The following is a 23,008-nucleotide window of genomic DNA, read 5'->3' as shown; positions in this document are numbered from 1 at the left end:
TCATTTCCTGACTTGTTAATTTTAGCCATTCTGACTGGTGTGAGGTTTGTATCTCACTGTGGTTTTGATTTGTATTTCCCTGATGCCGAGTGATATTGAGCATTTTTTCATGTGTCTGTTGGCCATTTGTATGTCTTCTTTGGAGAAATATCTGTTCATGTCTTCTGCCCATTTCTTAATTGGATTATTTGTTCTTTGGGTGTTGAGTTTGATAAGTTCTTTATAGATCTTGGATACTAGCCTTTTATCTGATATTTCATTTGCGAATATCTTCTCCCATTCTGTCGATTGTCTTTTGGTTTTGTCGACTGTTTCCTTTGCTGTGCAAAAGCTTTTTATCCTGATGAGGTCCCAATAGTTCATTTTTGCCTTATTTCCCTTGCCTTTGGGGACGTGTCTAGCAAGAAGTTGCTGCAGCTGAGGTCACAGAGGTTGCTGCCTGTGTTCTCCTCAAGGATTTTGATGGATTCCTGTCTCACATTTAAGTCTTTCAACCATTTTGAGTATTTTTGTGTATGGTGAACATGCCTTTTAAATGGAGAAGTACAGCAAGCATAACACATATGGAGGACGGCTGTTATGATCACATTTCTTATTGCTGTTATTGTTAGTGTGGCCACCAGTCAGTCCATCTGGTGGGGCCGAGAAAAAAATCATCAGCTATCAAAAAATAAATGAAACCTTAGTTTCATTATATATATATATATATAAATATAGATATATCTCAACTGTCACTTTTCAAAGTTTGTCTTGTAACTCAGAGGGTTGTGATAGCAGTTCAGTGGTTGCAACTAGTGTTTTGCAAAAATGAAGTAGCCTAGAGCAGGTGGGAGAACGGAGAGCGCCCCGTGCAAGGAGCGGGCTGGTGACAGTTCATGGGATTTTGCTTCAGTAATTGAAATACATAGATGTACTCTGGATGATGATGGGAAATGCATTTCTTACTGGGAGTTTTGATGGGAAAACTTGTGGAAAACGCTGTCTAGCAACACACTGGTTCGGCTGCGCATGCCAGCAGAAGCTAGTTGTCAGATCCACCCTGCCCTTCACGGTTGGTTGACCTAGAGTTCAGGTTTGAAACCACCCTTTGTTTTAGGTCCTCTGTATCCCAGTGTGTCCTGGAGCAGTGTGGTCCTGGTGGCTCGTCCATCTTTGTGAGGCTCCCCCCTAGGGTCTCCCAGAGTGAATTTCATGGGTGCCATATGCCCTAGTGGAGCCAGGCCATCCCAGGTGCTCCCTTGGCATCTGTCCAGCCACGGTGCTGAGATGCTGTAACAGACAGACATACTGACTTCCTCCTATCACATGGAGCTCATGAGGACCACAGAGAGGTCGGACTCCATGGAGGATTACGACTCTGCTCGGCTCCCTGTGTCCCACACTCAGTGACCGATCATCCCCAAGGGCCAGGCACTGCGTCCTGGATAGCTCAGGGTCAACAGGGAGATGGGCACAGCACGGACCAATAACGGGGGCCAGCACCCTAGCAGACATCATACAAGGGACAGGGGCAGACCTTGGGAGGCCCCTGATTCAGCCCGGTTTTTCCTCATTGTGATGCTGGGCCCACTCCTGCCTCTGACCTTGGGCTTTCGGCACCTTTGGAGCTGGGGACGGGTCTGTCCCAGGGGTCCAGATTGAAACTGCTCCCCCCCAGCACCGCTGTGAGGGTGTGACACTCACCCACTGCCCAGGGTTCAGAAGCTGTGGTTCCACCTGGAACAGCCCCAGGTCTCAGGGAGAAGGAGGGGCTGGACCTAAACTCAGGGATCCCGGTTGCCCTGCCACAGCCTCTGGACAGCCACAGGGGAGACCGGATGCTGGAGGAGGGAGCTGGCTCCCAGGAGGGGCGGCAGCAATCAAGGAAGCAGGGCTGCAAAACTCCAGCGGGAGGCTTGGTCAGGATGTCAAAATAGCCCAGACTGAGTAGGAGGGAAGGGGTGTGCAGTTTAGAACCCAGAGGCGCCAGAGACCAAGGGGAAGTGACTTCTCTTCTTGCCCACATGTGTAGGTTGAGTGCAAGCCTCTCAGCAGGTGAGGTTGAACCAGATGATGAGGGCTAAGGACGTGCTTTCTCAGACTTCGATGGGCAGAGAATACCAGGGACCTTGTGAAAATGTGGATTCACATTCAGCAGGTCTGGGCTGCCCCAGAAACGAGGCATTTTTTTAAACAAGCCCCCAGGTGGTGCCGTGGCAGCCAGCCAACATACGGACCACACTTTGAGTAACAAGGTGCAAATGCAACTCTGCACTGCCCCCTGGTGGCCTAGTTGAATGGTGTTTGCACTTGTAGGTAATGGAGACCATTGGTGGTCACCTGTGGCCAGAGGTGCGACTCTGTGGGACAGATCTGACGTCCGCTGAACTGAAGTCGAGATCGAACGGGATGTTGAGGGTAGAACATTCGGAAACCCGTGCCTCTTCGCGGGCGTACTACTGAGATGCAGAAAATGAGAGGAGAGTGCCGATTTGAGGGACTTTTCCACACTTCCCAGTTAGAAGGTAGTCCCTGGAAGCGGAGGGAAGAGTTGTGGTTGGTCTGGACGGACAATCACCCTCCCAGCTCCATCCGCCTCAGCTGCATTCCAGATAGTCCCGCGTAGAATTCCTGCTCCCCAACTTCGGGCCTCCCTAGCGTTATGCCTTAGCTCTATGGTGAGAAATGAAGCCTCAGGGAAGGGGACAGGAGGCTTGCAGGGGATGGCAGTGTTTTCTTTAGACTTTAACTCTTTTTCATATTTTTCACCCCCATTAGTATTTTCTGTTCTTTTAATCGTAGGCATCACAGTAGATGTGAGGGACTTGAACAGCCCCTTCCCCACGTCCATGTCCCCAATGTGGATGGGCGCCATCTGATCCATCGAGGGCCTGAATAGAACAAAAAGGCAGAGGAAGGTTGGAACTGCTCTCCCTCGGCCTGTCTGCTTGAGCTGGGACACTGATCCTCCTCTGCCCTGGGTACGCCTGGTCCCCAAGCCTTCAGAATCTACACCATTGAACCCCCCAGCTCTTGGGCCTTTGAACCACACCACCAGTCTGTGGGGCTTCCAGCTTGTGGATAACAGACGATAGGACTTCTCAGCCTCCATGATCACATGAGCAATACCTTATAATAAGTCTCTAGATATTGCTATATCTATCTGTCTGTCTTCTATCCATCCATCTATATCTCCTATTGGTTTTGTTTTTCTGGAGAACCCTGACTAATATAAAGGTCAAGGTCAAGAAGAACATAGGGGTCAGGGATGGGGTAACATTTTGTTTGAATGCAATTTTCCATTAATAATTTTAAGTATATAAGAACATCTATAATTTCACTATTTAAATTTTCCACCTGTGCATGGGCAAATCCACTATAAACGAAGTTTATGGCTGAGTTAAGGCACATGGGGAATATAATTTAATCAAGAGAGGAGGGAGGAGGATCTGGGGGGTATTTCCAAGAGACCGGAAGAAAGGGGGGCTCTGGGCATCAGGCTGAGCAGGTGTGAGGCTGAAGATGATGGAGAAGATGTGAAGGGGAGAGACGCAGGGGTATGGCCCAGGTGTCCCCAGGAGGCTGAGCCATTATTGCTCACTGGGCTCCTATGTGTCCAGCCGGAAGCTCAGCCAGTTCGGAAGAGGAGCTAGTTGCTTCGGATGAGTGATGCGGTTCGAAGTGATGGCCACTCATTCATTCAAAATACCCTAGTGCTTAAGATGCCAGGCATTGTTTCCAGAAGCTTAAGATAAGCAAACCAAACAAAGGCGTGGGGCCTCTCCTGTCTGCTGTCCCATCCCTCACCACCGCACCCTCCACCCGGCTGAAGGAGCCTTTCTGAGCCCCGGCCTCTGTAGGGGTCTGTGCCCCTTGTAGTCCTGGCCTGTGGTGGCTGAACGGCAGCTCTTTCAGGCAAAGGATGAGGCTGACCCCTCCCCCCCCAGAAGCTGACTGGGGCCAGAGGAGTGGCTCCATGGGACCCACAGAGAAACACCAGCCCTGACCAGCCCCGTCCATCTCTCCCTGCCTTGTCAGCACCACTGGGAAGATGAGACCCCGGCTCATTGGCTATTCAGCAGCCTTTGACAGGGGTTGACCTTGGCAAAACCTCAGTCTGACTTGCAAATAGCCCAAAACACAATACCCAAGGGAAAGCCTTTGAAAAAGACATCTGTGTTACGTGTGGGAAGTCAGATTTCTCCAAGATACAGAGGCTGAGCAAAGCTCTTAAAAATATTTATATCAGAAACCACTAGAACACACACAAGCCTGACACATGCCTGTGGGGGGGGGGGCTCAGGTTGTGCAGCCCGCTCTGTCTGGCCTGCCCTTTCATGCACCCCAGAGGTCCTCTCCTAGGATCGGCCGCCACCTGGGTCATATAGGTAGCGCCTTCAACTGAAGCACAATCTCAATTTTATTTTATTTTATTTTTTAAAGATTTTATTTATTTATTTGAGAGAGAGAGCATGAATGGGGGTGGAGGGGCAGAGGGAGAGGGAGAAGCAGGTTCCCCATTGAGCAGGGAGCCCGATGCAGGTCTCGATCCCAGGACCCCGGGATCATGACCTGAGTTGAAGGCAGACGCTTCACTGACTGAGCCACCCAGGCGCCCCACAATCTCAATTTTACAGTATTTTTTTTTTTTTAAGATTTTATTTATTTGACAGAGAGAGACACAGCGAGAGAGGGAACACAAGCAGAGGGAGGGGAGAGGGAGAAGCAGGCTTCCCGCAGAGCAGGGAGCACGATGCAGGTCTCGATCCCAGGACCCCGGGATCATGACCTGAGCCGAAGGCAGACACTTAACGACTGAGCCACCCAGGTGCCCCACAATCTCAATTTTAAAAAGAAATCGAAGTTAAGCATTAAAAACAAAACCAGTCAAATAAAATTCCCTTTCCATTCACTCAGGGAAAAGGCCAGAATTCTTAAAATGGCTTCCGGGCCCTCAGCCTGCCCCTCAGCGACCTTGTTCCTCCTATTCTCAGTACTCCTGGTCTGGCTGTTCAGAGAACATTCATAGAACATCCTGAGCGCCCTTCCACCAGGCACCGCCCTGCCCTGGATGCCCTCACCCCTGGTCTGGCCGTCCTCTTGTCTGCCTGGCTCACACCCTCCCCACAGCAGCTTCTGCTAAGGTGTCCCCCCCCCCCCCAGAGAGGCCTGTCCTGCCCCAGATCAGGACAACATTCCCATGACCCTCTGTCCCAACCTTGCTTTATCACCACCTTACAGATGATATATTTGCTTAGTTGGCCAGTTTTTCTCCTTCCACCACAATGTGAGATCCCCGAGAGAAAAAGCACTGCCTCCTGACAACTGCGTCTTCTGTGCTGGATGTGCCTGTCAGTCGACACTCACTCAGTGTTTGTTGAATGAAGAAATGAAGTTCTTGTCCATTAGGGAAAAATAAGGGGGTGGGGGGTGGGCAAGATGGATGAAGGTGGTCAAAAGGTAAAAACTTCTGGGGAGGCCTGGGTGGCTCAGTCGGTTAAGCGTCTGCCTTCAGCTCAGGTCATGATCTTGGGGTCCTGGGATCCAGCCCCGTGTCTCCCTCTCCCTCTGCCGCTCTCCCTGCTTGTGCTCTCCTTCTCGCTCTCTCTCAAATAAGTAAATAAAATCTTTAAAAAAAAAGGTACAAGCTTCCAGTTGTAAGAAAAGTAAGTCCTAGGGATATAATGTACAGCATGGGGACTATAGTTAACAACACTGTAATGTATATATTTGAAAGTTAAGAGAGTTGATCTTTTTTTTTTTTTTTTTTAAAGATTTTATTTATTTGACAGAGAGAGACACAGTGAGAGAGGGAACACAAGCAGGGGGAGTGGGAAAGGGAGAAGCAGGCTTCCCGCGGAGCAGGGAGCCCGATGCGGGGCTCGATCCCAGGACCCTGGGATCATGACCTGAGCCGAAGGCAGACGCTTAACAACTGAGCCACCCAGGCGCCCCTAGAGAGTTGATCTTAAAGGTTCTCATCACAAGAAAAATATTATAACTATGTGTGGTGATGGTAGTTAACCAAACTTGCAGTGGTAATCATTTTGCAATAGATACATATAATCATATTGCACACCTAAAATCAATACAGTGTTATATGTCAGTTATGTCTCAATTAAAAATACATTTTGATGCATGAAGCACGTCCAAAAAGAAGTGGGGTGATATTTCAGATGAGATTGGATGGTATGGTTGTAGACATGATATTTCAAATATTAAATGAAATTCAAGATTCTGTTTATTTTGGGGTATTTATATTTTTCTGGATGTACAACCTTTTGGATTATAGATACATAGTTGATTTTCCCTTTGTTGTGGTAATGTTTTGCCATTTAATTAAACTGTAAGAAGCTAATCATTTTACTCTTCTTAAGAGCAAAAATAATTTGAAAGTGTTTTATTTATCTTAGCCAATGAGAGAAGCACATTAGATTGAACATCAAATATAATTGCTTGTTCTCTGAACAAATAAGAGCAGAAAAGACTCATCAGTCCCTTAAAGAGTGAAATTTGAAGCACAATATAAGCATGTAGTTAAGTCTTTTTTTATTAAGCCTTACCAGAACTTACCACATTTAAAAAAATTCAACTACTTATCTTCTCTGTATGCAAAGATATATTTCAGATATATTGAACAGCTAAAAGCAAAACAAAATAAACAGAAAAAAGGTACATTAAAATTTTTTTTATTAAGTAAACTCTACACCCAACGTGGGGCTTGAACTCAGGACCACAAGATCAAGAGCCCATGCTCCACTGACAGAGCCAGCCAGGCGCCCCAAGTTAGTGCATTTTCAAACCTAGAATTAGGAAGGTTATGTAACAAGACGCAGGAGCCAAGAAAGAAAAGATGGAAACGTTCGGCTGCCCGGAACGAACCCCCCATCTGTTCGTTCTTCGGCCACCCCATCTCTCAGAGCAGCTTTGGCAGCTCCAGAGTTTGAATCACTGTCCGATGCTGGGGTTTGGGATCTAAGAACCCCCTCGGGGAAAGACTGAAATTTGACCTGTGGCCAGCAGGAGGCGCTGTGGCCTTGTCCCAGGGTGTCCGCACGAGGGCGACTCATAGCAGCCTACCGGTCTTGGATTGGGCTTCAGGCTCACTGATGGGGACTCAGTGGCAGAGTCCACGGCACCTAGACTTGCGTACTGACCCAGCAGCTGCTTCCTCCCTGTCCCTGTCATGGGGAAAACCCTGTGTCAAGCCCCAACCATCCCAGTGTCCCAGATTAGTGCTGATTTTGAAGGGTGCTCCTCTGCCTCCCCCTCCCCCTCTGTAGCTGTGGCCACCACCTACGTGCAGACAACCAGCCAATCATTATGGGCAGTGTTCACGTTCTTTGCAATGTTATTTTCCCATTTCTGTTGACTTCCCTCTACGCTCCACAATCTTACAAACTATAAACCAAAATAGACACATTATCAGATTTCTCTAGAGCAGCTTTCTCCTCCTCAGTCCCTTGGGGGTGGCTTTGTACAGTTTTGGCTGAGCTCAGCTAAACCACGTTAGCAGAATTCTCTTCCCTGCACGGCTTGGCTAGGGTGAGGTGTAGGGGAACACTTATGGAAGATCTGGAAGTTGAATGCAATGCTGCCATCACTGTTTCTGTGCCAGCTTCTTCCACGGGTCACCGCCAGCACCGAGGTTGATGTGGGAGAGGAGATGGGTATCCAACTGCGATCTGATCCCAACTGTAGATGTGGATGACCTCGAGCGAGCACAGGCTCAACACTAGAGGAGATGCAGTAGCCTGCGAAGATTGCTCCACCGCTCACGCCACGGCATAACACCCACCCTCATAGTAATCCCTTGTTCTGCATCCCTCACAGTGATTCTGCTTCTCTAGTCAACCCTGACAGACACTCACCTAGACTCAGACCCTCGGTCTACACATCAGGACTCTCCATCTGCCTCCAACATCTTTCGAATTAACATAGTCCTCTTGGTTTCCACTGCTAGTACCTTCATTCAGCCTCTGGAGATTGTAGTAGATGCTGTCAGGGACCTGCCTGTATTCCCTCAACACTTGCATTTCTGTTTGACTTTTAGTTGCTATCACCCGGGCATCTCTGGCCACCAGCACCGTCTGTGCCTGTGTGCAGGGGAGGACAGGGGTGCAAGAAATTAGCTCCTCCCAGAAGAAGCTCTCAACGAATGACCAATGAGAGTTGGTACATAGACACCTCAGTTCTCCCACCTTTCCACAGCGATAGTCTGAGGTTTGTGTTCTAGAATGTTTCCCAGGGGTCCCCAGTGGGATTAAACTCCAGTTCCCCAAGAGTGGTAACTTGTTTTCCTGCCATCCTTCCCTTCCTTATCCATGTTTTGTAGGATCGCCTCCTAAATAAGCTATTTGCATTTGATCCGGGATCTGATTCTTGTGAAACCCTAAGTAGATGATTGTGTTATAGGTGGTCATAAGGAGCAAATCTTCAGAGTGAAATTCTGGAGTTGGATAGCTCACCAGCCAAATAGAAGTAAGGACTCTAGCATGCTCAGTTCCCCAAGTAATAAGACATTTACCTGATAAGACCTTCGTGTGTGGTGGATCTGCAAGTTCAGATGGAAGGGGTTGCATTGACTAATGCAATATCTCCAACATTTGAGCAATATGGCGGAAATGATCACTAAAAAACAGTGGAGTGGGTTGGTTGTTGCTAAATGCCAACAGCACCAGAAGAAAATGGTAGGCTCAGGACAGCCAACTGATGTGGGAGACAGATGGCTTCTAGGCAGTGCTTAGAGACCTTTGTAACCTGTGGGCAGAGGGAAGGTCAAGATCTGTGGGCAGAGTGTAATGGAGAAACAAGTCAACAGATTTCACAGCCCCAGTGTCTCTGACACCAAAGTCAGGCTGTGATAGGGAAGGCATGGGACCTGGGACTTGGCATGGGCACATCTAGCTGCATACACTTAACCGGTAACTCTGATTCCCTAAAACCTCTGGGCCAAGGGGCTTCCTCCTTCCTACAGGTCTGGAGCTTCCAACTTTTATCTGGAGACATTGCGGAGACCTCATCCACAGGCTGGTTCAGATTATGCTTGCCTTACTCAAGAAATGTCCCACATCCCATCATTTCTTTTGGACTAGTAAGAAACATCAAGTCTCAAAATGACCTGACATGAGTACTATCTCTGGATGACAGGAGGAATGACCAAAAAGGACCTAGGAGTTCATGCCTACATGTGTCTTGAAGTTGTTGGATCAAGAGGAGGGTAAAAAGCTGGATGGGGAGAGTTTATTGATCCTGGTGCAGTCCACTCATGATTAAGGCACCTAGGGTTTGGTCCTAATGGGATGGTGATTGAAACTTGGATAAATGGGACCTTACTGTCAAAAAGATGGGGATGCTGGAACTTCCTCAACCTTGAGGAACAGGGTCAAAATGATCAGAGGAAGGTGTTCATGCTATAGTGGGCTTATTATAAAGGACCAGAGAAACACCAGTGGACTGTTTTCCAGAGGGCTCAGATGACACTCCCTTCATGAAATGAAGCTGATGGGAGGCGCTGCCACTCTGGAGACGCTCAGTTGTGGCTGTCTTCCACAGGCTGGGGCTCGTGGTGGGCATGCTGCCATGGAATTGGACTAGTCTATTTCAATGAGTATGGCAGGAGCCCCAGTGACAGCACCAAAGCACAGAGACCAGGTGGAAGTACTTACTGGGAAGGGAGTGTGGTGGCCTCATGCAAGTGCCCCTCCTGGATTTCCTTCCAGAGCTCCTGGGGGGAGGGCTGAGAGAAGACAATTGAATGACAGCCCTCAGCTGCTTCATCCAGGCCGTTCCCATCACTTTACTGGCCGAGTTACAAGTGATGGACCACTCCTCCCCACGTGGACACCCCTAATGGATAACTTTTGCCTGGGGACTCCCCATCAGTGTGGATAAGATTTTCCTAGAACTGCAACCTAAGACTCTTCTTCACCATTCCTTCTTTCCCTTTCTCCTTTCCCAGGTCTCAGACCAGTAGTATGGTCTGAGGGCTATCCCTACCAATTCCTGCTCCTTCCCCCTTACAGCTATTTGCCCTAAAAACTCTGGTGCATATCCAGTCCCAGCTTGGTGTTTAACCCTCAGAAGATTCAAACTGACACAGGCAGAAAAGTTGAGATGGCAACCAAGAGACTCTGGTCCACAGGGACATGTGGAAATGACTAATCTACCACGGTGCACCAAGGTATCAGATGTAGGGGCAGTCACGTATGGGTTGACTAGTGATCGCAAGTGGGTGAGTCATACCAATGATTCAGCCACACCAGTGGAGAGTCACGAATCCTTCCCAGTTTCCAGATATAAGCTATTCCCAGATCCAGAACAAATCAATAGGAAAGCCAGGTGTACTTGAGGGAGGACCTTACGATATTTCAGAAATCCTTCCCCAAGGGGATCCTTCCATTATTTACCCAATAACTGACAGGAAATGGGAATATCCAGACACTTTTGGGAGCTGTTGACACAGCCTCTGAGGTGATACAGAAGGCAGGGCCACAAAAATGCCATCCTGTTCGTTTGCAGGTAACTATAATACAGAGGACTGGTGATTAATGGATTCCTCTCCCATGTCAGTTTCACACTGTGTCCAATGGATCTGCAAAACTGGCTGGTGATCATTTCCTGTTTCTGGACATATAATTTGTATGGACATACTTAGCTGGTAGAATCCTCATGTTCATTCATGACCTGTGGAGTAGGAGCCATTATGATGGAAAGGGCCAGATTCAAGCTCCTGAAATCATGCCTCACCCTCACAAAGCCAATGTAAGTCATCAAAAAACAATGTGGGGGCACCTGGGTGGCTCAGTCAGTTGGGCGTCCAACTCTTGGTTTCGGCTCGGGTCGTGATCTCGGGGTTGTGGGGTTGAGCGCTGTGTGGGGCTCTGGGCTCGTTACGGAGACTGCTTGAGATTCTCTGTCTCTCCTTCTCCATCTGCCCCTCCCCCTGCTCTCTCACTCTCTCAAATAAATAAATAAAAATAAAATCTTTTTTTTTTAAGATTTTATTTATTTATTTGAGAGAGAGAGAGACAGCAAGAGAGGGAACACAAGTAGGGGGAGTGGGAGAGGGAGAAGCAGGCTTCCTGCCGAGCATGGAGCCCAATGCGGGGCTTGATCCCAGGACCCTAGGATCATGACCCGAGCCAAAGGCAGTCACTTAACCAACTGAGCCACCCAGGCACCCCAAAAATAAAATCTTTCTTAAAAACAAACAACAACCACGACAAAAACCAATATGGCACTCTAGGTGGAATTGCAAAATGTGTTCCCAACCCCAAAACTTTAAGTAGATACAGGGATCCCCATCTTTTAAATCACTCATCTGGTCCCTGAAAATTCTACTTAGATCAGGGCTGAGAATGGTGGTAAACTTAATCAAGTGGCAACCCTAGTTATTCCAGATGTGGTATCATTACTAGGACAGATCAACGTGGCACTTAGTATGTGAAAATTTTTTTTTTACATCTGGCATACTGAGATGTAATTTAGATATATGAAAATGCATCCTCTTTAGTGTACGGTTCAGAGTTTGAATAAATGCATTCAGTCTTTTAGCCACCACCGCAATCAAAATATAGAATAGTTCCATAACCCCTAAAAACCCGTCATGCTCCTTTGTCATCACCCCATCCCTCCACCTGCAACCCCTAGCAATCAACTGGTCTCTCTTTTTTTAATCCCCATAGTTTTGCATTTTTAGAGTGTCATGTAAATGGAATCATACAATATGTAGCCTTTTTGAAATTGGTTTCTTTCACATAGCCTACTGCACTTGAGACCATCCATGTCTTGCATATATCAGCGGTCATTCATTCCTTTGTGTGGCTGAGTTATTATTCCACTGTATGAATGTTCCAGTTTGTTTATCCATTCACCAATCAAAGGACAGGTCTCTTAGCAGTTTTTGGTGATTATGAATAAAGCCACTATAAACATTTGTGTAAAGATATGTCTTCTTTTCCTTTGGGTAGATATCGAAGAGTGAGATTGTTGAGTCATAAGTAAGTGTACATTTAACTTTATATGAAACTGCCAAACTGTTTTCTAAAATAGCTGTATCGTCATGCAATGCCTTTAGTAATGTATGAGTGTTCTAGTTGCTCCACATCCTTTAAGCATTTAGCATTGTTAGATTTTTTATTTTAGCTATTCTAATAGATGTCTAGCGTTATCTTGTTGTGAATTTAATTTGTTGGTTTTGGTTTTGTTTTGTTTTAAGTAGGCTCCATACCCTGCATGGAGTCCAACGCAGGGCTTGAACTCTCAATCCTATGATCAAGACCTGAGCTGAGATCAAGAGTCAGACGTTTAACTGACGGAGCCACCCAGGCGCCCTTAATTTGTGGTTCTAATTCCTCAATGATTGACAATATTGAGTATCTTTTCATGTACTTATTTGCCTTCTCTATATCTTTGTTAGTGAAGTATCTGTTCAAAACATTTCCCTTATTAAAATTGAGTGGATTGTTTTCTCATTATTGAGTTTTGAGAGTTCTTTATGTGTTCTAGATACAAGCCCTTTATCAGGTATATATTTCGCAGATATCTTCTCCCAGGCTGTGGCTTGTATTTGAATTTTCTCACCAGTGTTTTTTTTTTTTTTTAAAGATTTTATTTATTTATTTGACAGAGAGATAGAGAGAGAGCACAAGTAGGCAGAGAGGCAGGCAGAGGGAGAGGGAGAAGCAGACTCTCCACTGAGCAGGGAGCCCGACGCAGGGCTCGATCCCAGGACCCCGGGATCATGACCTGAGCCGAAGGCAGCCACTTAACCGACTGAGCCACCCAGGCGCCCCTCACCAGTGTCTTTTGAAGAGCTGACATTTTTTCATTTTTATGAAGTTATCAACCTGTTATTTTATGGACAGACAGTACTTTTTTGTTATATCTAAGAAATCTTTGCCTAACTTGAAGTCACAAAGATTTTCTACTAGAAGTTTTATAGTTTTAGGATTTCTATTTAGGGCTATGGGATATTTTGAAATCATTTTTGGATATGATACTACCCAAATGTTTGTTAATGAGAGAATGGTTATACAAATGTGGTAATCCATTCCATGGAATATTGTGCAGCCATAAAAGAGAATGAACTATTGATACATGCAGCAAATTGGGTGAACTTCAAGGGAATTATGCTGAATGGAAAAAGCCAGCCTCAAAAGGTTACCTACTATATGATTCTATTTCTAGGACCCTCTCGAAAGGACATAAAAATTAAAGAGATGGAGAACAGATTAATGCTTGCAAGGGTTGGGGATGGGAGGGATGAGGGGATGGATGTGACTATAAGGGGGTAGCATGAAGGAGCCTTGTGGTGATGGTAGAGCTAAATATCTTGATTGGTGGTGATCATGCCAAGATATACATGTGATTACATTGGCGCACACATACAACACACACACACACATTCACAAATGAGTGCAGGTAGAATTGGAGAAAATGGAGTAAGCTCTGGACTATACCAATGTCAATTTCCTGGTATTGATACTGTAGTATAATTATGCAAGACGCTAACATTGGAGGAAGTTGGAGAAAATGTGCATGGACATCCTTGTACATTACTTTGCAACTTCATGTAAATCTATAATTATTTCAAAATTAAAAGTTTGGAAAAATTCAGTTGCAGTTGTTCTGACACGTTCTCCTAAAAAGCCACAATATCATGATCCCATCTAAGAAAATTATTATAATCCCATAATAGCTAATATCTGCTTCACAGTCAAATTTCCACAATGGTCCACAAGATGGCTGTTATTTATAGTGACTATTTTTTGTTTAGTTTGGTCTTCAGAGAAGATCTAATCTCAGTTCCTATATTCTAGTTACTTGTTAGATCTCTTTGGACTCTTTTCATCTGTAAGTGTCTACACCTTTTCTTTCTTGATACTCACTTTTTGAAGCGTCCAAGCCAATTTTCTTTTCTAGCATTCCACAGTCTGGGTTTGTCTGGCTGTTTCCAGGGGCCCCTGTATTTCCTGAGAACTGGCAGTAAAAGCTGGAAGCTTGAGTTTCTTCAGGTGCAATGTTTCCAGCTCCCTGGGCATAGAGTGCTTCCTGTTATGCCCTCCAGAAGGGACCGGTGTTGGGTCGTCCCATTAAGAGAGCAGCCAGGGTTGAGCGCCACATGGGGGGTGACAGCCAACTTTCTCCAGTGGAAATGTCCGTGTTCCCTTTGTGACTAGAGTATGTGGGGTGACACTTACGCATGCTCTGTGTCCCGGTAACCAAACACCCAATGGTTTTGGCTCCCATTTATGGTCCTTGCCTTAATCATTACTATGATCACATTAAGGGTTGCAAAAGAATGATTTTCTCATCGCAGGGGTCTTTCTCCATGTGTGAGACCCATTTCTCTATTCAGTGTGTTCTAAATTATCATCCCCTTGAGAAGTAGTCGGAATGGAAATTTGCCCACATTTTTTAAATACCGAAAATAAAATTAAATGTACTGTTTTTGACACCTCCACATGTTCCTGATTACAGACCAATCTGAATGGGCTTGTACTGGTCAAAGACAGAAAAACTTCTAATAATTGCAATGGATTTAAACACCTCAAATACGCTTATACTCATGGGCTTATCATGACACTAGCAAATCAAAGTTGGATGAAGCTGGCACACTGACTTGTTATTTTGATAGTTGGTAAATAAGAGGGAAAAAAAATCAAACATTTATCTTGCCTTTACCTTACACATAGTTCCTCAGCGGACTGAATCACTGATGAGGGCAAGTTTTCTTACCAAAGCGAAGGAGGAATGCAGGAATGAGGACATCTCCAGCTTGCATCCAGTAACAAAGGAATGGATTAGGGCATTGTGCTTACCTCACAAAAACACAACTTAGAATGAAATGCAAGGGCCCCGCATGTCCTAATGGGTGACCTCATGTTAATTCCACCACCCTTGTTATGTGGGGCCACCTCCCCCAGCTCATCTTGCCAAACCGTGTCCCAGCCATACAGAGCTGGCCTTCTGTATGCTCCGAGAGCCCCTTGCATTTTCACTCTATCTGATTGGCATGCTCCAGCCCCCAAGACCCCTGGGTCTTCCGCAGATGTCAGAGGTCTCAGATCAGAACGTTGGGTCCTCCGTCTTCAGTACCACTGGGGCCACATCCAAGCCCACTGGGTTCTGTGTTTCCATGTCAAATTTGGGATCTGTGTCAAGCATTTCTGTGCATAGACCACAGTTCTTAGCACCCCAGGTTCTTGTCTTGTGTCACTGCTGGGAGCGTTGTAGAGGCTTAGGTGTGGCAGGGGGTCAGGGAGCTCTTTGCCAGATCCCAGCAATCTGGGAACCCCACCCTCTCTGGCATCTCTCTCCTCTGTTACTGATTCAGAAAGTTCCCCAAATGGTCCCTTCCTTGCATTGGCCTATTTTGACCTTTTCCTTCCCACACGCTCCCGGGTGCTGTATATAATCACCAGCTTCAAATGCAAGGCACCAGAGGGGTGTGTGTGTGTGTGTGTGTGTGTGTGAGAGAGAGAGAGAGAGACAGACAGACAGACAGACAGCCGGACAGAATGTGGCCAGTCACTGATGTGACATGGTTTCCCTTCTTAGGGAATCACAATGACCCCAGCCATCTCAGGGAATCCTAGAATGGCAGGGTCTTTGGAACTCAAGAATTCATTCAGTCATGCGATCAATTGCTCATTCATCTATTCGTTCAACTCTGTCAGCACCTTGTGTTTATCAGACACATCAAATGAGTAGAATGGATCTTGCCCACCAAGAATTTGCACATTAGTAAAGGAGAGAGACTTGCAAAATAAATTTAGATCTGTGTGGTAGGTGCTTAGTTAGGAAAACACAATGTTTACACATGGAAGGAAGCTGGTAACTGCGTAAAGAGGTCAGGGAAATCTTGCCCAAGGAGTGAGATTTGAGATTGTTGTGGAACCCTGAGTTGGGAAGCCAGCTGGAGGACACTGTAAAGGGACAGAAAGTCCTGTCCGCAAATGAACGGCTTGGAAAAAGAGTTGGAGGCAACCGAGGGAATGAGGTGTTGGATCAGTTGCAGATGCTTAATGCGGCAGAAACACTTGGGGGGGCTGTATAAGACATGGGACCTGGAACCAAATCTGGGCCAGCCTCCAAAGGCTGCGTCATGTTAAGGAGTCTGAATTTTTCCCTTCAATCTGTACTGTCCTGCCCAAGCCACAGGCAGCTGTTGGTCACTTGGAATGTGGCTGGTCCAAATTGAGATGAGCCACGAGTATAAAATACACACTGGATTTTGAAGATTTCATATGGAAAAAAAAGTTTAAAATCATCATAGCTAATTTTTATATTGACTGCATTCTGAAATGATAACATTTGGGATGTGTTGGCTTAAATAAAATGCACCATTAAAAATCATTTCACTTGTTTCTTTTTACCTTTTTAAAAAAAATGTAGCCAACAGAAAATTAAAAACTATAGATGTGGTTTGCATAGGTGACTTCGAAGGTGGGAGACAATCAAAGGTTAGGGAGGGGGAGTGCAGGCAAGGCTGGATCTGGGAGTAATGAGGAGGCGGAACGGAGGGCACAGGCTGCAGCAGTGGGGACAGGCAGGAAGCCAGATAACGGTCAAGGTGAGAAATGACTCAGGCTAAAGGAAAGGACTTGACAAAGAGGCAGGCCAGGCCTGGTGACTGATGAGAAAATAATATAATAATAAGAACGCAGTGCATTTGAGGAAGTAGAAGCTCAGAGGGCACTTAGAACATGGCACGAGCTGAGACCATTGTTTTACACCGGTGAAAGGTCCAGTACTGACATGCGCCCACCTCTCTGGAGGACCCCTTGGGAAATGGATGTTCTCAGCCAGGTTTGGGATCACAGGACAGATAACCTGCCTGGCACCTCTCTGAGTATGAGGCACGTCTCCCCTAGGTTCTTATGTACGGGGTCCCTTTCTGCAGGGCACGTCCTGACCCACCACCTAGGGGCTCAGGGTGCTGCACAATGGGTCAGGGCTGCAGACACCCACTGTTTCCTCTTCACCCAATAAGCCCGTTAGCAAGGCTATGCCCCCCTGCCTCCAGGTTTTTCCATGGGTCTAGAGGTTTCCATGGAGTTATCAGGCAGGAGGAATCAAGGTTGACCTTGATTGCCCCACCAGGCGCGGCTTGATTGAAACCCAGCGGCAGGGGGGTTCCTTGGAGCAGGGGTCAGCAAGCTGCGTGCATATCTGGTGCAGCCCTATGTTTCTGTAATAAAGTTAAATAGGAACACAGCCATGCCTACCCGTTTACGTATTGTCTGTGACCGCTGTCACGTTGTTTTAAGGACAGAATTGAGCAGTTGGGACAAAGATCACATGGCTCAAAAAGCCCAAATTATTTACTATATGGCCCTTTATAGAACATATTTACCAGCTGCTGCCACTCTCTTGCCCAGAAGAATCCATGCATTTCTTTCACCTGCATCAATGGTGTTTAATCAAGGTAATTTTGCCACCTTGGGGACGTTTGGCAATGTCTGGAGACATTTTTGGTTGTCATACTTAGGGGCAGGAAGGAGCAGGCATCCGTTGGGTTAGAGGCCAGGGCTGCTGCTCAACAGGACAGCCTCACCACACAGAACCGTGTTCGAATGTCAGTAGAACCGAGGTGGAGCACCTGCTCTCCACCTATCACTCGGCACCCACTGTCCCCCCCCAGAGGCTGGTTTACCTTGTAACTCCTGCACAATACAGCCTCCTGTCCTCAACAGGAGTGTCCCCCGGGTGCAGCCCCTACCCCCGTAGGACCTCCCAGAGCAGGGGCTTGGGGTCAAGCAGACTGTGAGCAGCCAGTTTCCTGGGCCCTTTACTCTATGTCGGTTCTTGGGTGGGGCCCACTCCTCCTGACCTTTCACAGAACCTCTGGGGCCTCCCCAGTACAATTCAGCACACCAGGCGCACCAAACTCAGCAAAGCAACTGCCCAGGACACAAGCAACTTTAATCCCCCAATCCGGCCTTCGGGGGGGTCTAAGCAAGACTGCCAGACAAGAAGAAGCTGAGCCAGGACTCTTCTCCTCAGCCCTGTGAAGCTCATGGCCCAGGCCCTCCTTGCCCACACCCACGTCTCCCTGAGGATGCATGCTCGTCTGTCTTTAGTTCATGGTAAGTGTGTCCTGTGGTGCCTGCGACCCTGGAACAGCAGGCTCCTTTTCTTCCCTCATTTTCTCCCTCACCTTCTCCATGCCCTGGGCTCCCACAGCACAGTAATACGTAGCCTCATCCTCAGGCTGCAGCTCAGCGATGCTCAAATACCCTGTGTTCTTGGCCACATCTTTGGATCCGGAGAAGCGAGGTGGGATCTTGAAGCCCTGGTTGTTGTCCGAGCGGGAGAAATATCTTAGCACGAATCTGGGAGGGTGGCCGGGCCTCTGCTGGTACCAGTAGATGTTATAAATGCTGACATCATGGTCTCTGCTCAAGGTGCAAGGCAGGTGGATTGTGGTTCCGAGGGACGAGGACATGGACGGCGGCTGGTTCAGCATTGGCTGAGAGCCACAGCCTGGGGACACAGAAGCACATGGGTATTTGGAGCAGAGGAGGGCAGGGGATGGGGCCGGGGGTGGTGAGCTCTGGGGTGTTCTCACCTATGCAGTGGACGAGGAGTGCGAGCAGGACAGGAGTCCAGGACATGGTGTAGACGTGCTGGGCTCTGTCTCCCTTGTGCTGTCACGGCTCCTGGGGCCTCTCAGGGCTGGGCCAGCACCCTCCTGTGCCCTCCCAGGGGTGGAGCCATTGCATGCCTGCTTCCTGGCCCCCACCATCCCGAACTTTCTAGAGTTTGCAGCGTCGGTTGGGGAACGGTCCCATGGCTGCCTTTGTGGCTCTTGCCTCGGCCCCATGGAAGCGTTCGCGGAGGAAGCACCTGCTGGAAACTCACGGGCCAGTGCCCAGGAGGCCAGCCTGCAAGGTTGGGTCCCTGAGGTAGGGTAACCTCAACGTCCTCCTGAGGGAGCTGAACCCCGCAGTAATATGGTTCTTGTCCAAATTTACATGCCTGGTGAACCAGTAGAGAGAACACAACCTCAGGGTGCTGAAAACACCTGCTTTGTGCAGCAGAAAATGCTGGGGCCCTGGGGTGAGTGGGATACTCTGTCCCCTTCCACGCTCCTGCCGCTCCCTCCCTCCAAACCCAGCCCCCTTTCCTCCTAGAATGAAGTAGCCGTGACTCACAGCTTCCAAGAAAGAAGCACCAGGAGGGACTTTGGGCGAGGGGGCAGGTGCGGCCCAGGGCAGGTGGCGGCAGACGTAGCTCCCCCATCGGGTCCTGCAGGGGCCTGGCCCCAGCTTCCTGACCTCTCTCCTCTTCACAAGAGTCTGCCCAGGGAGCGGGTACGACAGTGTCCCCCTGGTCCTCGGCCCACTCCTTGGCCAGTCCCTGCACCTGCAGAGGTTCTGTGTGTCCCATCCCTGCCCCACCTGTGTTTGACCCCATCACCAAGCACGTCCGGGAGGCCTGAGGCCTACTCTCTGCTCCGTGCGGCTCACAAAGCCCTGCAGTTGTGCAGCCGGAGGTTGTCAGGATGCTCAGATGAAGACTAATGTCCTTACGTTAATCAGGGTTCTCCAGAGAAACAGAACCAATAGGATATATATATATATATATATATATATCTACACACATATATATGAAGAGATTTATTATGAGAAATTGCCTCACTCAAGTATGGAGACTGAGAAGCCCCACGATCTGCCAGACGTCTGCAAGATCGTGCACCCCGCGATCCACAACCTGCCATCTTGCAGACCCGGGAAAGACAGTGGTGTAACTCAGTCTGAGTCCAAAGGCCTGAGAACCAGGGGAGCTGGTGGTGTAAAGCCCGGTCCAAGGGCAGGAGAAGACCAATGTCCCAGCTCAGCGGGCAGACAGGAAGCAGAAAAGGACCAATTCCGCCTTCCTCCCCCTTTCTGTTCTATTCAGGCCCTCGACAGACTGGAAGATGCCCACCCACATCGGGGACGGCCTCCTGCTTTACTGAGTACACTGGTTCAAATCCTGATCTCACTCAGAGACACCTTCACAGACACACCTAGAAATAACGTTGAGTCTGGGCATCCTTTGACGAGTCCAACTGATACATGAGATCAACCATCACACCTCATCATCCCTTCTCTCCTCATCTCATTCTAGAACTTTCTCACACAGCCATAGAGAGAAGCCCAGGAAGTGATGTGGGTCCTCAGCTCTTAGGAGGCTCTTTTTTTTTTTTTTGAGATTTATTTATTTGAGAGAGAGAGTGCACAAGCAGGGGACAGAGGGTGAGGGAGAGGCAGACTCCCCACTGAGCAGGGAGCCCGACGTGGGATCATGACCTGAGCCCAAGGCAGATGCTTAACTGACTGAGCCACCCAGGTGCCCTCTCAGGGGGCTCTAAGGCAAGGTCTCTCTTCTGGTGGAGGTAAAAGAAAGAAAAGAAAAAAAGAAAAGGGGTCACTCCAGGGGGTGTGTTATCAGAGCTGCTGTTTCTCCTCAAAAGGCATGAGGAGAACCAGCCACTGAGAAGAGAACACATGTTTAATTCTAAAGGGGCTGCAAGGTGAGCCACACCTCAATAATTTCCAGGACAGAGGGCAGGAAATCTCCTGGCTGTGACTTAGTTCCCCGTGGGACTGGCAGTCTGCCAGCGGCTCCTTCTGGTGTCCGTGCTGAAGGTCTTCTGGGCCATACTGACTGTGGGGACCCAGAGAGCTCCCACCTGGAATGAAAGAAATCCTCTTCCAGGGCAGGAAAGGAAGCAGGAGGGGTTGCTCACCAGCAACGTGCCTACCACACCCCGCAATTACGGGTGTGGTCATCTGGGGGGTTATTATGAATAGCCAAAGACACCTCCAGAGCTCTCATCACTTAAGAAACTCCAGGCAGACAGTCTCTCCTTTGCTGTCCTGCCCTCAGCTCCCTTGTGGTGTATTCAATATACTTCTATTTCCTAGACAGAAGGAAAGAAAGAAAGAAAGAAAGAAAGAAAGAAAGAAAGAAAGAAAGAAAGAAAGAAAGAAAAGAAAGAAAGAAGGAAGGAAGGAAGGAAGGAAGGAAGGAAGGAAGGAAGGAAGGAAGGAAGGAAACTCCAAAAGTTTCAGGAGCTCTGTGCCAGGAACTGGAAGAAGATCAAATATAGATTTCTTATCATAAATCACAACATCACAGGCTGGTGGTCCTAACTAGGGAAGCCTCATTTACTGACATTTTAGGAGAAATTGGGATTTGGTTTATTTTTTATCTTTTTTAAAGATTTATTAGTATTATTTATTTATTTGAGGGGAGAGAGCACGAGAGGGGGAAGGGTCAGAGGGAGAAGCAGACTCCCCGCTGAGCAGGGAACCTGATGCGGGAGTCGATCCTGGGAGTGGATCCTGGGACTCCAGGATCATGACCTGAGCCGAAGGCACTTGCTTAAACAACTGAGCCACCCAGGCGCCTGGGATTTGGGCTTTTAATATGACCTCTTCTTCCACACAGGCCATTCTTTGCGAGTCTTTGGTTAAGAGCAGCCACTGTGAATATCCATGGTCCCCGTCCCCATGGAACTTAGAGTCTAGTAGGGAATCCTAAGTAAATACACTTGACCCTTGAACGACTTTGGTTTGAACTGTGTGGGTCCACTGATATGCGGATTTTTTTTTAAAGATTTTATTTATTTATTTGAGAGAAGGGAGAGAGGAGCACGAGCGGGGGAGGGGGGAGAGGAAGGACAGAGGGAGAGAGGGAAGCAGACATCCCCGCTGAGCAGGGAGCCTGGGGGGCTCCATCCCGGGACCCCAAGATCTCAACTTGAGCCGAAGGCAGATGCTTAACTGACAGCCACCCAGGCACCCCATATGTGGATTTTCTTTTTTTAAAAAAATACAGCACAGTACTATAAATTTATTTTCTCTTCCTTATAATTTTCTTAAAAATCCTTTCTTTTTGGGGCGCCTGGGTGGCTCAGTCGTTAAGTGTCTGCCTTCGGCTCAGGTCATGATCCCAGGGTCCTGGGATCGAGCCCCACATCGGGCTCCCTGCTCAGCGGGAAGCCTGCTTCTCCCTCTCCCACTCCCCCTGCTTGTGTTCCCTCTCTCGCTGTGTCTCTGTCAAATAAATAAAATCTTTAAAAAAAAAAAAGTTTCTTTTCTCTAGCTTACTTTATTGTAAGAATATAGTATATAATACACGTAGCATACAAAATATGTGTTAAGTGACTGTTCATGTTATTGGTAAGGCTTCTGGTCAACAGTCGGCTGTTGGCACTTAAATTTTGAGGGACTCAGAAGTTATATGCAGATTTTCAACTGTGTGGGGCGCCAGTGCCCCTGACCCCCCTGTTGTTCAAGGGTCAAGTGTAATTACAACTACGTATTTTAGGAAGTGTCAGGAGAGAGAATATCCGGGAGCCCATTATGGAGTAGGAGTCATCAAAGTCCCCCTGAGAAGGGAAAAATAGGGTGATACCTGAAGGGTAGCAAGATCCAGCTCCACAATTTGTGCAGGTGTATGAACCAGGCAGAGATGTGTGTGTGCGGGAAGCCCTGTTTCTGGAGAATGTGGTGAGTGTTTGGAGACAGAAGAAGCCAATGTGTCTGGGGCCTAGAGAACCAACAGAGATGATCACCGCACACACCCAGAAGCAGAAGCCATGGAGCCCGGGTGTCCGCCCCCCAGCCCAGCCTCCCTGGCCACCTCCAGGCAGCTGGGATGCCCCACAGGCTGTGAAGCTCCAAGAACAGGAAAGGAGGGGCTCTAGTTGCCAGAGCGAATCTCACACTGGCAACCAATAGACACCATCCAAGAACTTGGCCTTATCTTCTGAGCCTCTGGCCTTTGTTCCAGGACTTGTTGCTATCAACAAAATCACTGTCCTCCTTGGAGACAAGTGGTTTTGTCCATGCTCTGCAAAGCAAATAGTGGGTCTAGTAGAACACGGGAAGGAACATGTAAGGAAAGCACTGGATGACTTTTAAAAAACCATGAAAAACTTTGGATCTGAAGTTGGATTCACAGTGGATTTGCAGGACAGGGTGTGGGGGCAGGCAATTTTTTTTTTTTTAATTTTCAAGAAGGGGCA

At 47.8% G+C, this 23,008-nt stretch overlaps 1 protein-coding gene across 1 annotated transcript; it reads right to left on the bottom strand.

Moving 5' to 3' along the window:
- Positions 1-17,889: 17,889 nt before the first annotated feature.
- VPREB1 (V-set pre-B cell surrogate light chain 1) lies at positions 17,890-18,806 on the bottom strand. Its single transcript, XM_036076482.2, has 2 exons — positions 18,557-18,806; positions 17,890-18,471 (listed from the first exon to the last, which is right to left on the bottom strand). The coding sequence occupies exons 1-2, from the start codon at positions 18,600-18,602 to the stop codon at positions 18,065-18,067; spliced, it is 453 nt and encodes a 150-aa protein (XP_035932375.1). The 5' UTR covers positions 18,603-18,806; the 3' UTR covers positions 17,890-18,064.
- Between the last annotated feature and the right edge of the window lie 4,202 nt (positions 18,807-23,008).

Source organism: Halichoerus grypus, chromosome 13 (genome assembly GCF_964656455.1).
Source record: "Halichoerus grypus chromosome 13, mHalGry1.hap1.1, whole genome shotgun sequence".
NCBI lineage: Eukaryota > Metazoa > Chordata > Mammalia > Carnivora > Phocidae > Halichoerus > Halichoerus grypus.
Note: the sequence above shows the minus strand (reverse complement) of the source record. Positions and strands in the feature narration are given on the sequence as shown.

Excerpts from the sequence above, each read along its gene's own strand:
- VPREB1 (XM_036076482.2), bottom strand. The coding sequence starts at position 18,602 with ATGTCCTGGACTCCTGTCCTGCTCGCACTCCTCGTCCACTGCATAG. Across the intron at positions 18,472-18,556 it reads ACTCCTCGTCCACTGCATAG|GCTGTGGCTCTCAGCCAATG; the intron begins GTGAGAACACCC and ends CTGTGTCCCCAG.